Here is a 16835-nt window from a genome sequence, read left to right on the forward strand (position 1 = left end):
CTAATATACAATTTATATGATAAACAGAAAGGTCAAGGCGTTCTGTCCTTAGCAGTGAGGATGCCATAAGTCATTCATTTGCAGTAAGTGCTCCAATTACCATCTACAAGTAATGTGATGACGTACAAGGCTATCTGCAATACTAACAGTAATATAATCAACGTAATGGTTTATTGTACAACTGGCTACCATTAAGTTATGGATACTATGTAATACAAACCTGAGAGTGAAAGGACTGAAAGTCAGGAAGCTTGTTTTTATTTGCATCAACAACTCAAGGTAAAAAAAAAAAACACAAACAGGAAGGACAATGTGTCCGCTTAGCAGCTTTGAAATCACAGTATACGTCACAAAACAAGACACTAATTATAGGACACTGTACACCAATATAAAAATGCCATTTTTATTGATCTGGAATAACATAATATACAGATGTCTTGCACAACAGTCAGAAAACAAGGTAGTATATATTTTTTTTCTTTGTCATTCTGTAAATAGCCTGTGCAAGTTAAAAACATCGCCATCATAGAGTTCTGTAATGTTTTGCTGCATACTGCAACTAATTAGGATACAGAGGCCGAAGAATGACACCATCTCAGCCATGGAAGGACATTCATTACAATAAAACTGTATAAACTGAGCCTTGTATAATATAGTAAGAAAAACAAAAAGATGTACACAAAAATAAAATTATGCTCCTATATAAACATTTAAACCGAGACATTTTGCATTATTGATTTGCTTAGCTGGTATATTTATACGCTTTAAGTAAAAAGTGTTTATTTTTTCTATACCCAGGTATTCATAGACCCTTGCGAGTTTACATTTTCACTGCTAATATTCTGTTCCCTTGGTCCACTGCAATTATTTATGGAACATGAATACCTTTGAGCCAACCTCCTTGTTTGATACTCATGGAGATTTGTAAACCCATGATCTGAGTGTTAACGGTAATATTACATTTTAGTGGGCATTGAATTGTTTTTCTTACCTCTGTACATGTCTCATCTTCCAAAAAAAGTTTGCTGGATTTAAAAAAAAAAAAAAAAAACAAAAAAAAAAACGTGTGGAAACGTTACACTGGCACTTAAAGTGCATCTGGCTAAGCCCAATGGGGCGTGAAGATATACTCAGCACTAGGTTTAGGAGGGGTGCAGGTAACTTTCCCACCTTGACACCAGGCGGCTTGGACACAGAGATCTGTTAAATGGGGGAGAACGTTCTCCCTGTGGACTCTCCAACTAGACTGACTTGAAACTTACACAACTTCTTTCCTGCTGCAGGTGAAATGAACATCAGGAGAGCAAAAGGGAAGGCAAGGCAAGTATGAGACACTGCAGAGAAATAAGATGAATGTATTGCTTTACCCTGCGCAGGCAAATAACTGTGCTTTAAAGTGGATGTAAGCCCCAGTGAAGTAACTGGCCTCAGGTGATACACAGATATGAAACAAATGCTTCTGCACAAGTTGTACCTGTTTATCTGCAGTATTTTCTTCTCTACATCCATTCAAAGTGCAGGATTTTAAAGCTTGTCTCAGAGTTCAGGAGGAAAAAAAAAAAAAAAAAAAAAGTACAGAGCTAAAGTTACATTCTGCAAACCCTAGTAGGGAGAGTTCTGAGAGCTGATTGGAGGGTTGGAGATAAAATACCCTCCTCCCCCCCCACACACATGAACAGAGCTGAGACTGCCAATCACCTGGCGCTCCCTCCCGTCACAATTTCTCTCGGTGTCAGAAAAACTTGTCAGAAGTGATTCATGCCAATAGCAGAGGAATGAGGCAGCAGACAGAAATTATACTTAATGCTCTTAAATGAGACAAGTACACATTATAGAGGGATATGCCTTGTTCATATTTCATGTCTAAGGGTTGACAACCACTTTACTGGTATTCCAAAAACTTAACATTTGTTGTCTAAAAGCGAGTACTGCAGTTACTGGTGCCTGACTTTTGCTGACTCTGTGGCTAAGCCCTGCCAACTGCCATTCTCCTGTCCAATGACAGACTCCATTATTGGCCAGGAGGAAACCAACTGGAAAGGGACGGAACATGACATGTAGAAATGTATGTTTTGAGAACATTTATTACAATCCAAACACTCATCCATAAGTCTTCAGATCTTTCCAGACAACAAGCAATTCCCACAAGGATCTGCTAATGTTTGGGGTACAAATACAATGTCTATGCAACCAAAAATCCACTCCACTTATTTTACATTTTATTACAACTTTCCTTTTGCCAGAACAGTTTTTTTTCAGAGGCTCTCTAATCAGGACTGCAGCCTCTTGCCAGTCATTCTGTGCCACCTCCATGTATGAGTGTAACATTTCTTGTAAACTTATCCATGACTGATCTGACATGTGCCTAGAGTCTTCACAGGCAGAGCTAATAATACTTGGCTAGCAGGGTTTAAGGATCATTCCCCCTCAACATCAGAATACTGGAAATTAGATGTATTTATACACAGCAGTGTGCTGCTGTATACAAATATAACCTGGGTGACAAAAAAAAATAAAAATCCACCCAACACAGATGTACAACAATGTCAATGAAAAAAAAAAAATAATGTTACAGACTTGAGTCTGCAGAGAAGAGGCCAAAACAACGACACTTAATACAAAAAAATAAATACACAATGTTCTACAGGTCATGAAGCCTCAATAGCACACGTCAGCCATGGTAAAGGAACAAAAAATCATTTATCTTTTTGTATTTCACGCTAAAACTTTAGCTCCACCATTAAATAATCAATGTGATTTATAGGGCGAGAAATATTGTATTGTTGTTGCTTTTCAATAATTTCTTCACTCTCACTAAACATATTTAACAAATAAATGCATTAGCAGTACAAGTACCAAATAGTAGTTGTGACATCCGAGCCTCATATGCACAAACGCTCTAAAAATCATATACAAATAAAAGTAAAATAAATCCAGGGTAAAGTCTCCATAAAGGTCTACCAAGAGCTGAAGTTTCCAAACCCTTGAGTGACTTTTTCTTTTTTACTAGTAGAGGGGCCACTGTCCTCATCAACAGCAGAACGTTTCCTAGGGATGAACACAAAACAGAATTATAAGAACTCCAGGATTTCAAATGCTTTAAAGAATGAAAATTTTGGACAATGTAAAAAGCTGTTTGCCTTTGACACAGTACTGCTGGGAAAACCCATAAGCTTAAGCAAACGTTAATAATGTTAAAGCGAACAGCACTCTGGGGCCTTTCCACAGGAAGAAGAAAAATGAGCCCACCCAATGAGCTTTATTTTTTGTATACTCTGCAAGGAATTTTAGGTTACTCAAATGCTGGCAGAGGTTACTCACACTGGACTGACACTGCTCCGGATCTCAAATGTCCTCACCATTGTTGTATTATATCTGTTTTTTTAATTATTTGTATATGCACCTTATATGGGAAGTATTAGATAAAAAAAAAAAAAAGCAAGCAAGCCTCTTGCTCTGTACACCTAGATGGCTGGTTACCTTGTATGTGCAGCTGTCCAGACAGAAAAACACAGAACACTAATAGTAAGGAAGTGACAGCTAGTTGTGAAATATCTGTTTATCTTTAACATGCTTAATAAAAATGGAAGTGCAAATAACAAAGATAATGTGCAGGCTCCAGAAACCCCATAGCAACCAATCAGATTTCAGTTTACTACTGTCAAATGATAAAAAAAAAGGTCAGACGTGACTAGTTGCTATAAAGTAGTGCACTTTGCTCGTTTCTGATTAATCCCAGCAAAGTACAAAGAAACTTCTAACTTCTATTCAGGTATTTCAGTTATAGAGACAGACAATACCTTTCAGGAAAGACCTACATACAGTACAAGTCATCACTTCAGTTTAATGCTGCCAGTTTCAATCCCACATTTAAAAATAGGTTAGTATATCATATAAGTTGCCTACCACAGACAAACCTACCCCCCCCCCCAACTCCCTGGATGCAAACTTCAAGGCACTAGAGGAAGCTAGCATCCAATACTTCTCGCACATTATGGTATTCCCAGTGTGTTATGCCGTGTACACACGAGCGGAATTTCCAACAGGAAAAAGTCAGACGGGAGCTTTTCTTTGTATATTCCTATCTTGCGCATGCCCCATGGGACCTTTTAAGTAAAAAAATCTGACGGACCTAGAAAGAGGATGTGTTCTAAATTTTTCAGACGGAACCAATTCCTATCGGGAAAACCGCTCGTCTGTATGCTGTTCCGACGTACCAAAAACAACATGGAAGCTATTAGCTACTGGCTATTAAACTTCCTTTTTCTAGTCCCGTCGTACGTGTTGTATGTCGCCGCGTTCTTGACGTTAAGAGTTTGGCGTGACCGCGTGTATGCAAGACAGCTTGAGCGGAATTCCTTCGGAGAAACATTCAGAGTTTATTTCGACGGAAAAAACGCTTGTGTGTACATGGCATTAGCCCCAAGTGGGTAAAATGGACTCTGCTCATCTGCCATCAAATTGGCCCTTTTATATTTCAATATATGGAGTGCCTTGTGAGCCACTGTATCACCGTCCAACATGCGATATCTATTTGAGATCTGAACTGTATGATAAACTACAGTACTTGGTGACTGTGGACTGTTTAGCATATTTGCTCTGACACAAGGCAATAAGCGCAAGGATCTAGAACGTCAATATTTGAGACTCCTAGTGGTAATGTGGGGTAAGGAATGTGGTCCTTGTGTAAGCCTTAGGTCATGTATGTGACTGGCGTTTTATTTTTTTTGAAGGTTTGAGCCTACTCCCGATACCTAGTCAACCCCATTTAGCCTCTTTGATTTATACCCTATTATTTATGGAGCAAGATGTGAGCATATATAAAAGTGTGCTGTGTGAGCAGCAACATCATTTTAATTTTGAGTGGTGGAAATGTGTTTTTATGCTCTGTTTTTTGTCTTGTTATTTAACAATTTTTTTGTGCTGTTTGGTCCTATTAGTAACTATTCTTCTGGGTCCCTCACAGCCCAGCTTCGTCCCTCTGGAGTAAGCCGTCTGCCTTACCATTGAAATCATATCAATGGATTCAGGTGCTGTGCAAACCCCATACAAACTGGGCAGAGCAATGAACCGGATCAAATGCCTTGAGGTGTCTATTGATCATTACACTTTTAGTTGATATCATATGCCAAGTTTCATATAGAACTAGAGCTACTTTTTGAAGTAAAAACTGTATGAATGTCAGGAAATTCAAATGTGTTACTTAACTCAGGATGTTGGATTCACTATATCTGGTCTCCCACAAAACATGGAAATGCAATTATTTTAGTAACTGTAAACTGCTAAAATAGGATTTTTTCATCATACTTACCTATAAAATGATTTTCTTTGATTACATCATGGGACACAGAGTCAGGCTAATATTCATTACCTCAAGAGCAAAAAATAAAAAAAAAGTGTAGCGCTAATTACTCCAAACAATATATCAATGTACTCAAACAGTGATGATATGATAAAATGGTGAATACTACAAAAAAAAAATAAAAAAAAAATTATATATATATATATATATTCTTATCTCACGCTTCCCACATTGCTTTTAATCTTTTTATGTGATCAAATTTTATGTCACATCTGTTTTACTTTAAGATGTGACTAAAGTTTTAGATAATTTTTGACCTGCACTATTGGCGTTCTTTTCCTTTTTGTTTTTTTAAACCATGGTATTGTTGTGAGCCATTCTGGAACCTTTGCTAAGACATTTTCATCACAAGATGTTTGGTGTGGATAAGTGCTGCTCTCCATGATGGCCACCTTGTAGCCTGGGATTGTCTGGCTCCATCCTCCCTGTGCGCTAGTGATTCTAGCACTTCAAGCCTGTATGATTCATTGCCTTATGGTATTTGTATCCAACTTATCTGGTAAGAGTGTTTCATCTGTCTATCTGATTTCCACCTGTGAAGCTACTGAGATTGATTCAAGATTCACTCTAACTACAATTTTGGACGATTGAGTTACTGATTACTTGATTGGACTATTTATTGTGTGGGATTTTCTGTTATATCACCACAACTTTGGGCAACTGAATCACAGATCACTTGGACTATTCACTGCGTGGGGCATCCCCTATACAGTTTATGCATGTATATTCGTTTATATACACTGATTTCTGATCTGGGATAAGCATTGCATATATACTGCTGCTATTTATACATTGTCACTGTGTGAGCACATTGATACTTTATTATTTGTTTTTCAGTATTCACCATGTTATCATATCATCATTGAGTACATTGGTATATTGTAGAGCTGCACGATTCTGGCTAAAATGAAAATCACGATTTTTTTGCTTAGAAGATAGATCACGATTCTTCTTTCACATTAAACAAAAATAAATTGTGCTGTTTTGCTTTTTTATTTTATTTATTGAAGTGTATTTTTTCCCCAAAAATTGCATTTCAAAGACTGCTGGGAAAATACAGTGTAATATAAAATATTGCAGCAATTGCCATTTTATTGCCTAGGGTCTCTGAGTTATATATATATATATATATATATATATATATATATATGTTTGGGGGTTCCAAGTAATCTTCTAGCAAAAAATATTGATTTTAACTTAAGAAAGAAGTGTCAGAAAAAGATTTATACTTTAAGTGGTTAAACTTCCTGCATTTACAGTGGTTGAAAGCTTGGCAGACTGCCCAGATTATTTGTTTACACAAGAAGTTCTTTCTCTTTGATCTAAGTGTTAGTTACAATGTTTCAAGTTCTACACTTGGCAGATTGCCCTGGATGCTCTCTTTTGACACCTGAGTGGGCAGATAATCTCTCCACTTGTTTATATGAAAGAATCGCCTACTCTCAGCAGAAGAGATTTTCAGGGGGGGTGAATCGAGATTGCGTTTTTTTAACGATTAATTGTGCAGCTACACTTTTTTTTGCTCTTGAATTTTTTAACTTTGTTTGAGTGTGTGCTGCTTTTTTTCGGATACACTGGACTTCTTTGGGTTTAGCGCAGTTTTTTTTATTTTAATATTGATTACCTGCTCGGCTATACTCAATCTCCAGGTGAATGGACAATGGTAGACCAAGGTCTTTAGACATGAAGTGATCCCCTATATTCCCTCCCATACAGGAAGTACTTAATTTTTGTAGCAAGCATGGAATCCTTAAAAAAAAAAAAAAAAAAAAAAAGAAGAGGGGAGGGAGCTCTGTGTCCCATGATGTACTCAAAGAAAAGGATTTTACAGGTAAGTATGATGAAAAAAATCCTATTTTCTTTTTCATACATCATGGGAAACAGAGTCAGGCTAATATTCATTACCTGCTGGGATGTCCCAGGGCAATAGCCTTGAGGTGAGGGAGACATCCTTCCAAACAACAGTCATCAGAACTTATACGGCAGCCCACAGTACACTGCAGCCAAAAGCCATTTGAATCCTCAGCTGCTCGAACATCCACTTGATAAAATTTTGTGAACATATGCACTGAAGACCAGGTAGCAGCCTTTCAAATCTGAGCCACAGATACCTGATGGCGAAAAGCCCAGGAGGTTCCTACGTCTCTGGTAGAATGAGCTCTCACCCTAAAGGAAGGAGCTTTATATTTCAGACCATAGGCCTGAATGATCAATTGACGGACCCCATTGGCAATGGAAGCGGCCTACCCCTTCTTGGGTCCATTTGGTAAAACAAAAAAAGTCTGATCCTCAGATCTCTGCAAATCTAGACAAAAAAACCCTGACTGCCTGGACAACGTCCAATGAATGCAGTAGTCTCTCTTCCACCGTGTGAGGCTGAGGAAAAAAAAAAAGGAAGGCAAAATAATGTCATGATTTAAATGAAAGGCCGACACCACTTTAGGCAAAAAGGATGGAACAGGTCGTAACAAGACCCTGTCATGGTGAAGGATCAAGTATGGTTCCCAGCACAGAAGGACCGCCAACTCCCTTCTAGCCGAGGTGATGGCCATCAGGAAGGTTAGCTTGCGTAACAGCAAATCAAATGGAATTTCCTTGATAGGTTGAAATGGTTGTTCCTGTAACACAGACAACACCAAGTTTAAGTCCCAAAGACACATAGATGAACTAATGGGGGGAAGCAAACGAGTTGCCTCCTGCATAAAGGTTCGGACTAACGAATGGAATGCTAAAGGCCTTTGGAAGAATACTGACAAGGCTGAAATCTGACTGTACTCAAAGCCAATCTGATTTCCACAGCTGAATGTAGAAAAGAGAATTTCTCCCAATCACGTATTTCCGAGGATGCCATTTTCTGATTTCACACCAAGCAATACAAGTCTTCCAGACCTTATGATAGATCTTCCTAGTGACAGCTTTTCTAGCATTCACTAGGGTAGACACTACCGGTGCCGAGATGTCACGGTCCTTCAGCACCCTAGCTTCAATAGCCCTGCCGTCAAATTTAGAAACTGTAAATTGGGGTGGAATATAGGACCTGGAGACAGTAGATCGGGGCGACATGGAAGCGTCCACGGCCCGTCTATTGTCAGTCTCACAATCTTCGGGAACCAGGGCCTTCTGGACCACGCTGGTGCCATCAGAATGACTGGAACCCCCTCTCTGAATCTTGTGCAACAAATGTGGAAGGAGAGGGATCGAAGGGAAAGGATAAACCAGGGAGTACTGGCTCCATGGAACTACCAGAGCATCTGCTCCAATTGCCAGAGGATCTCTTGTTTGGGACACAAACTGATGTTTGTTGTTGAATCTAGATGCCAGTAGGTCGACCTCTGGTCATCCCCAACGTTGGCAAATTTCCTGGAACACCTCTGGGTGTAGGGACCATTCCCCCCAGCAGATCTGCTGGCGGCCGAGATAATCTGCCTTCCAGTTCTCTACTCTTGGGATTAGGACAGTCGATATAAAATCGACACATGTCCCTCTGCTCAGGCTAGTATGTGGTTCACCATCTTCAGAGCTGAACGACTCCTGGAACCGCCTTGGTGGTTTATATAGGCCACTGCAGTGGCATTGTCAGACTGAACCCTGATAGGGCAGTCCTGAAGCTCCACCATCCAGGACTGTAGGGCCAGATGTATTGCCAGTAATTCAAGGACGTTGATGGGCAGGATCGGTTCTGTCCCTGAACATTTCCCCTGAGCTGCGAGCCCTTCTAGAGTCGCTCCCCCGCCTGAGAGACTGGCATCTGTGGTCCGTACTCTTCAAGTTATCGGGAGAAAACATTTTCCCTTTCGTAGGTTCTGATCCTGCAACCACCAGTTTAGGCTTCAGTGTGCCTGAGGAGATGAGCACATTGGATAATCCAGGGCTTGTCCTCTTCTGTTCCAAGCCAAAAAGATGTTGTTGTAAAGGCCTGGAATGGAACTGGGCATAGGGCACTGCCTCGGAGGATACCATCCTCCCTAGAAGACTCACACAGAGCTGAATGGAGGGTTGTCTGGTGGCCCTTATCTGACGCATCTGAGCCTTCAAGACACACATCCTTACAGGTGGCAAGAATACTCTTGCTTGAACCGTATCTAGGCTTAGACCTAAATACTTTAGACTTCAAGGCTGACGTTTCAGTATTTGTGATCCAGCCTAAGCGTTTCAAATACTGCACTGTGCATATTATGCTCTGTTATAGAGTCTATAATGAGTGATCTCTGAGCAGGAGGTCATCCAGATACACGAGCACCAGGATCCCTTGAGCCCTTAAAAGACCCAGTACTGGTGCTAGGACCTTTGTGAACAACCGGGGAGCTGTAGCAAGCCCGAAGGGTAGAGCCATAAACTGAAAATTACATTCCTATACTGAAAAATGTAGGAACCTCTGATGAGGCTGAAACATAGTTATGCGTAAATACGCTTATTTTATATCGATGGAGGCTAGAAAGTCTCCCCTCTGGAGTGAGGCGACTACTGCGCAGACAGACTCCATTTGAAAAAGAACTTTATCAGTAGATACTTGTTCAGGGATTTGGTTTTTGAACCGTAAACAGGTTTGGAGTAAAATCCTATGCCCCTTTTGGATACAGGAACCTCTACAATCACTTCTTGATGAACTAGATGATGTAGTGCCTGAAGCAAGAAGTTTCTTTATGGAGGATCCAAGGGATTACTGGATTTTAAAAAACTGAGGCGGAACTCCCGCAACTCCAGCTTGTAACCACGAGATATAAATTGTGGTGGCTCACTCGTCCTGAATTATTGTTCTCCGAATGTCCGCAAAATGCAGAAGCCTTCCCCCACTCGATGGAGTGGGGTGGCCCCTCAAAAGGAGGGCTTAGTGCTGTGTTTAAAAGAGCTTTGGACGCTGGGTTCTTCTGGCCCTGCGGCTTGCCCCTGGCCCTAGTGCCCTGTTAGCGGTGGAAGCACCTTGACCCTGAGACATTTGAGGAATCAGTCCCTGAGGTTTTAAATGAGGGATGACTGGTGCTTTTCTTCACAGGAAGTAGAGAACGCTTCCCTCTGGAAATCTTTTGGATATATTTGTCCAAATGATCACCAAATAAACCTTCCCCATGAAAAAGGGGAACCTGCCAATAACTTTTTACAAAGAAGCTTGGCTGACCAGTTCTTAAGCCACAAAAGTTTGCGCATATGTACAGGCAAGAGAGATAAATGCTGTATTGAATCCTTTTAGTAGTCAACAGCAAAAACACAGCACTCGAGGAATATCTGTCTTACTTTCAGGCAGATCACCCTCCTGGTTAGGCCTATCAGGCCATTTGACCTGATCCTTTACGGACTGGCAGATACCAATTGCTGCAACAGCTGGCTGAATAGCTGAACTGGCCAAAGAAAAGGAAGCCTTCTATAATGATTCCAATTTCATGCTCTGTGCGTTATCTACCGGACAAGTTCTTGTTTAAGGAAGAGACTGCTGCATCATTTGCTGGCATGCCCAATTTGTTTAACAAACTTTTCATCCATGGGATATAAAAGGGAAAACCTTTTAGGAGGAACAAAAATCCTGTCAGGATGCTTCCAATCAGCATACACTGCCTTTTCCAACAATGGGTGTAGTGGGAAAGCCTGTGCAGCCTGAAGAGGCCTCAGGGATCCCAAAAAGGACCAGGGGGCTCAGTCACCTCAGCGAGAGGCAACCTAAAGACAGAACAAACCACTTCAGTCAGTCAGTACTTGGGTGTATTATTAAAACACCTTTAGAAGGGAGACCCTTTAACCACTTGCCGACCGCCGCACGACGATGTACGTCGACAGAATGGCACGGGCAGGCATATGGGCGTACCTGTACGTCCCTGCCTTCCCGCGGGTGGGGGGCCCGATCGGGCCCCCCCCGGGTGCCAGCGGCGGTCGGTTTTCGTTCAGAAGCGATCCGGGATGAGGGGGCGGCCATTCATTCATGGCCACCCCCTCTCGATCGCTCCTGACGAATGGAAGTGAGGCGTGACATCACTTCCTCTCCTGTAATGTAAACACAGGAGAGGAAGTGATGTAATCTCTCCTCCGTGCCGGTATTTTTCATTCCGGCACCGAGGAGAGAGGATCGGTGAGTTGCACCAACACGACACTTCACAGTAGAACATGCCAGGCACACTCACACCCCCCCCCTTCACCTCCCGATCACCCCCCCAATCACCCCTGCCCCCCCAGTCACAGTGACACCAATAGCATTTTTTTTTTTTTGCATTGGTGTCATTTGTGACTGTAATAACTGTTAGGGCAGTTAGGGTTAGCCCCCTTTAGCTCTAGGGTACCCCCCTAACCCCCCCAATAAAGGTTTAACCCCGTGATCACCCCCCGTCGCCAGTGTCACTAAGGCTGGGTTCACATTGCAGCGGTTTATGAGAACGGATGTGATTCGCACCACACTGCAGTGCAAATCACATCCGATCTCTGTGCGATTCGAGTTCAGCCATACAGATAGTATGGCTGAATTCGCGCCGCACCCGCCGCAAATTCGCACGGGACCCTTTTTTTGGTCCGCAGCAGAATCGGATCGCATGGGTGTTCACACCATGCGATCCGAGTTTGCGGATCGCACTGCGATATGCGAACTGATCTGGGGGTGTCTAACATTTCACTGACACTCCCAGCAGTTCGCATAGGGCAGTGTGAACTGCCGCCGGGAGGCATGCGATGCGGGAACCCGCCGCGGATCCGTGGCGTTCCCGCATCGCTCCAGTGTGAACCCAGCCTAATAAGCGATCGTTTTTCTGATCGCTGCATTAGTGTCACAGGTGACGCTAGTTAGGCAGGTAGGTATTTAGGTTCGCCGCAGCTTTTTATAGCGCCAGGGACCCCCATATACTACCGCATAAAGCCCCCTGATTGCCCCCTAGTTAACCCTTTCACCAGTGATCACCATATAACTGTTACAGGTGACGCTGGTTGGTTAGTTATTTTTTTATAGTTTCAGGGCACCCGCCATTTATTACCTAGTCTCACTAGTGTACCCCTAAATTAAGGGGTGTCTACTTTCCAAAATGGGGTCATTTGGGGGGGGGGGGGTTTGTGCCATCTTGGCATTTTATGGCCTTCAAAACTGTAACGCCCTTAGAAAGCCTGAAGGCGGTGCTTGGTTTTCGGGGCCCTGTACGCGGCTAGGCTCCCAAAAAGTCCCACATATGTGGTATCCCCGTACTCAGGAGAAGCAGCAGAATTTATTTTGGGGTGTCATTTCACATATGCCCATGGCATGCGTGAGCAATATATCATTTAGTGACAACTTTGTGAAAAAAAAAAAAAAAAAAGTTTGTAATTTTCCTGCAACTTGTGGCAAAATATAAAATATTCCATGGACTCAACATGCCTCTCAGCAAATAGCTTGGGGTGTCTACTTTCTAAAATGGGGTCATTTGTGGGGGTTTTGTGCCATCTTGGCATTTTATGGCCTTCAAAACTGTAATAGGTAGTGAGAAGTGAAATCAAAAATTTACGCCCTTAGAAAGCCTGAAGGCGGTGCTTGGTTTTCGGGGCCCCGTATGCGGCTAGGCTCCCAAAAAGTCCCACATATGTGGTATCCCCGTACTCAGGAGAAGCAGCAGAATTTATTTTGGGGTGTCATTTCACATATGCCCATAGCATGTGTGAGCAATATATCATTTAGTGACAACTTTGTGTAAAAAAAAATAATAATTTTTTTTTGTCATTATTCAATCGCTTGAGGCAAAAAAATAAAATATTCAATGGGCTCAACATGCCACTTATCAATTTCCTTAGGGGGTCTACTTTCCAAAATGGGGTCATTTGGGGGGGTTTTGTACTGCCCTGCCATTTTAGCACCTCAAGAAATGAGATAGGCAGTCGTAAACTAAAAGCTGCGTAAATTCCAGAAAACGTACCTTAGTTTGTAGATGTGACAACTTTTTGCGCAAACCAATAAATATACAGTTATTGACTTTTTTTTTACCAAAGACATGTGGCTGAATACATTTTGGCCTAAATGTATGACTAAAATTGAGTTTATTGGATTTTTCTAATAACAAAAAGTAGAAAATATCATTTTTTTTCAAAATTTGCGGTCTTTTTACGTTTATATCGCAAAAAATAAAAATCGCAGAGGCAATCAAATACCATCAAAAGAAAGCTCTATTTGTGGGAAGAAAAGAATGCAAATTTTGTTTGGGTACAACATTGCATGACCGCGCAATTACCAGTTAAAAGCAGCGCAGTGCCAAATTGTAAAAAGACCTCTGGTCATTGACCAGCAAAATGGTCCGGTCTGAAAGTGGTTAATAGAGCTCACCAAACCCCTATGTAACAATCCTGCTAAGCACCTTTAGCCTTCCAAGAAACATTTGGTGACTCGCGTGACCCGGGTAAGGAAAAAATTAACCGCTGCAAATGTCTGTTCAGAGCCTGGTCTGTGTCCCACAGCTGCCTTCTGGAAGCACTGCATGCTTGGCCTACACAGCTTAAATAAGCTGGGTACGCGCTGGAACTTTCTGAGCATGCGTGTGCATGTGGCCCCTAGCGAATGGGCTTGGCTGTATGACATGAATCTTTGTGCATCCAGATAAAGACTATGGTGCACGTGCGCCATGGCCGCCAAACACACTGCTAAGTTCAGTGGCGCTTTTGCGAATGCATGTGCGCCATGGCCGCCAAACAACTGCTGCGCACAGCGGCACTCATGTGAATGCACGTACGCCATGGTGAACCAAGGCGAAATGGCCCACCGTCGTGTGCCGTCACACAGGTAAAAAACAGCCAGACACAAGCCAAAAAAGGTACACTTTGCAAACCCCCACAGAACCTCCCCCGTATGGTCACTGCACAGGGGTGTCCAGCCTCTAGCCAGCTTGACTGATTGTTACAATCACACCTCTCAATATAAGTAAAGGGGTTTCACTTACCCGTCCAGGCACAGGGCAGCTAAGAGCCCAAACTTCACCCATCACGGCGAGGTCCTGTCACTTGAGGACCTTCAAGAACTGGGTACCCTTTTCATGTTTAAGAGTCCACTCCCTTGGACCTGTACAGCACCCTGCAGGAACGCCTTAGCATTGTGGTGTCCAGGATTTCACTTTGTAGGGTCCAGCGCCACATTACAGGCAAAAACTCGCAGGATCTTGAGCCTTCTTTGTGAGGCTCGGTTACCATTTATCTAAGCAAATAAAGCCAGTGTCAAATGGATCCAATCAGTCAATCCCTTGATTCATTTAAGAACCGTTTGTAGGACTAGAGACCTGGAGCTCAAACAAACCATGCCATCCACCTTGCAGACACTGGTAAAAAACCCGAACTACTTCTTGTATGGGAGGGGTTATATAGGGGATCACTTCCTGTCTAAAGAGTGTCCATTCACCTGAAGATGGAGTATAACCCAGCAGGTAATTAATATTAACCTGACTCATGATGTATGAAAAAGAAATACCTTTTCTCATCAGCAATATATAGCAGTCTTGTGACATCCATCAGTGTCTGGTAAAACTTGTAGGAAGCGTTTTCATTCTACTGACTGTCCTATGAGGCTGCATGACCCCTCCCCTGACACTCTGGATGTTGCCAATTGGCCCTGTGCTGATCACATGCATGCGCACCCCCCCCCCCCCCTCTCAAAAAAAAAAAAAAAAAAAAAAGAAGCAATAAACCAAACTCAGCATATGCAAAGTGCCCCTGAGGCTCTGTACTATCAGGATATGGATTGGGGACTGTGGAAGAAAGGAAGGACCAGAGAAGACTGGATCAAACAGCCTTTTTACACATTGCAGATGATTAACCCTTTAGGTTCCACAGTGAGTTTAGCACACATGCTTTACTACATATACAGATGGATTTTACTGTTGTGGGTTTAGTAACACTTTAAAGCTACTGTCTATTCATTGAAAAGTGCCAGAACAACCCCCACCTACTAAAAAACTTACCTTTTCCACACTTCCCTTCAACTCTGACAGAGCCATAGGTAAATACTTGGTACTTCTGTGACTTCTAACCTTCCAGTCAGGATGCAGTGCTATGTCATATGGTGGAGGGGATATGGTCATTAACTCTGTGTAAACATTGACACCATTTGACATGGAGCATACACAGGGTTTTAAAACCTCATGTTTTTTCACCTTAGTGCATAGAAACTTCTGCCAGTCACCGACCCCCCCAGCCCCCTCGTTTTACTTACCTGAGCCCGTAATTAACACACCAGAGACGCGCTGTTCCTCTCTGCACGGGGTCCCGGCTCTTGATTGGATAGATTGATAGCAGCGCAGCCATTGGCTCCTGCTGCTCTCAATCAAATTCAACGACGCGGGCACCGGGGGGGGCAGGACCAAGTCCAGCATTCGTGTCTACGGAAGCGGGCCAGCAAGATAACCCCCGAGAGAGTGCTTTTCCTAGGGGGTTAGCTGAAGTGAGGAGGAGCCGTGAGAGCTGTCGGGGGACCCCAGAAGTTGAGGATCTGGGCCACTCTGTGCAAAACGAGCTGCACAATAGAGGTAAGTATGACATGTTTGTTATTAAAAAAAACAAAAAAAAACGAGCCTTTACAATCACTTTAACTATCAGGGCAGCACGGAAAAAATCACTTCAAGAGAACCTGTCACCTTACCCTGAATAGGTCAAATAAAAATGAATATATATTATATATATATATATATATATATATATATATATACACACACACATATATATATATATATATATATATATATATATATATATATACACACACTATATATATATATATATATATATATATATATATATACACACACACATACATATACATACACACACATTATATATATATATATATATACGCACACACACACACACACACACACACACATATATATACATACACACACACACAATGTGCGAATTATGTCCATAAAAAAATAAACCTTACATCTGTACAGAAGCTTTGATATTTTATGTTTACGACATGCTGTACAGCCTACTGCTCTGTTTTTTGTCATTGTAGGCAAAAGTAATTTACAAAATGGGATTACTGAACAGAAAGTTGGCTCTGTGCTGGATTTGTACAATATTCATTTTCTGTGGCTAAATTAAATTTTCACCCATGGATATAAAACTGCATTATCTTTACATAAACCAGCTTTAGAAAACTGTGTACATTAATAAATATCATATTAATTGTCTATGGTTTTTCCAGGTGCCATGTAAGAAAGGTACTTACGCTGCTGCCATATTGATATATTTTCCAATACCGGACCGGTACGTTTTAGGCTCCTGCTTTTGCTCTTTTTTTGGCAGCACAGGTTCCTTCAATTGCTCTTCCTCTTTCTTGGCTTTCTCTCTTTCTAAAGCAACCTATAAAAAGTTTAAAATGTTTCAGATTAGTGAAAGATCTAACTAGAAATTCCACCAAAGATGGCTATGAATGTGACTATTCTGCCAAGTCATGTGAGCAACATCACATTCCAAATGCACTACACTTATAACTTCCAAAAATACAGCCTAAAGATGGAGCACAACTAAGACGCATGGTCCTACAGATAATAAT

General features: G+C 41.9%; 1 protein-coding gene across 1 annotated transcript in view; it reads right to left on the reverse strand.

The window, feature by feature from the left end:
- Window positions 1-389: 389 nt before the first annotated feature.
- PPIL2 (peptidylprolyl isomerase like 2) overlaps window positions 390-16835 on the reverse strand; it is a 103854-nt gene continuing 87408 nt past the window's right edge. Inside the window, exons 19-20 of the mRNA XM_077461644.1 lie at window positions 16509-16642; window positions 390-3048 (exon numbers count right to left, since the gene is read on the reverse strand). Coding sequence (XP_077317770.1) covers window positions 2958-3048; window positions 16509-16642 — 225 coding nt within the window. The 3' untranslated portion in view covers window positions 390-2957. The remainder of the gene's footprint in view (window positions 3049-16508; window positions 16643-16835) is intronic.

This window comes from Lithobates pipiens, unplaced genomic scaffold, assembly GCF_037356315.1.
Source record: "Lithobates pipiens isolate NorthernLeopardFrog02 unplaced genomic scaffold, aLitPip1_a1.2 Scaffold_3, whole genome shotgun sequence".
Classification (NCBI taxonomy): Eukaryota; Metazoa; Chordata; class Amphibia; order Anura; family Ranidae; genus Lithobates; species Lithobates pipiens.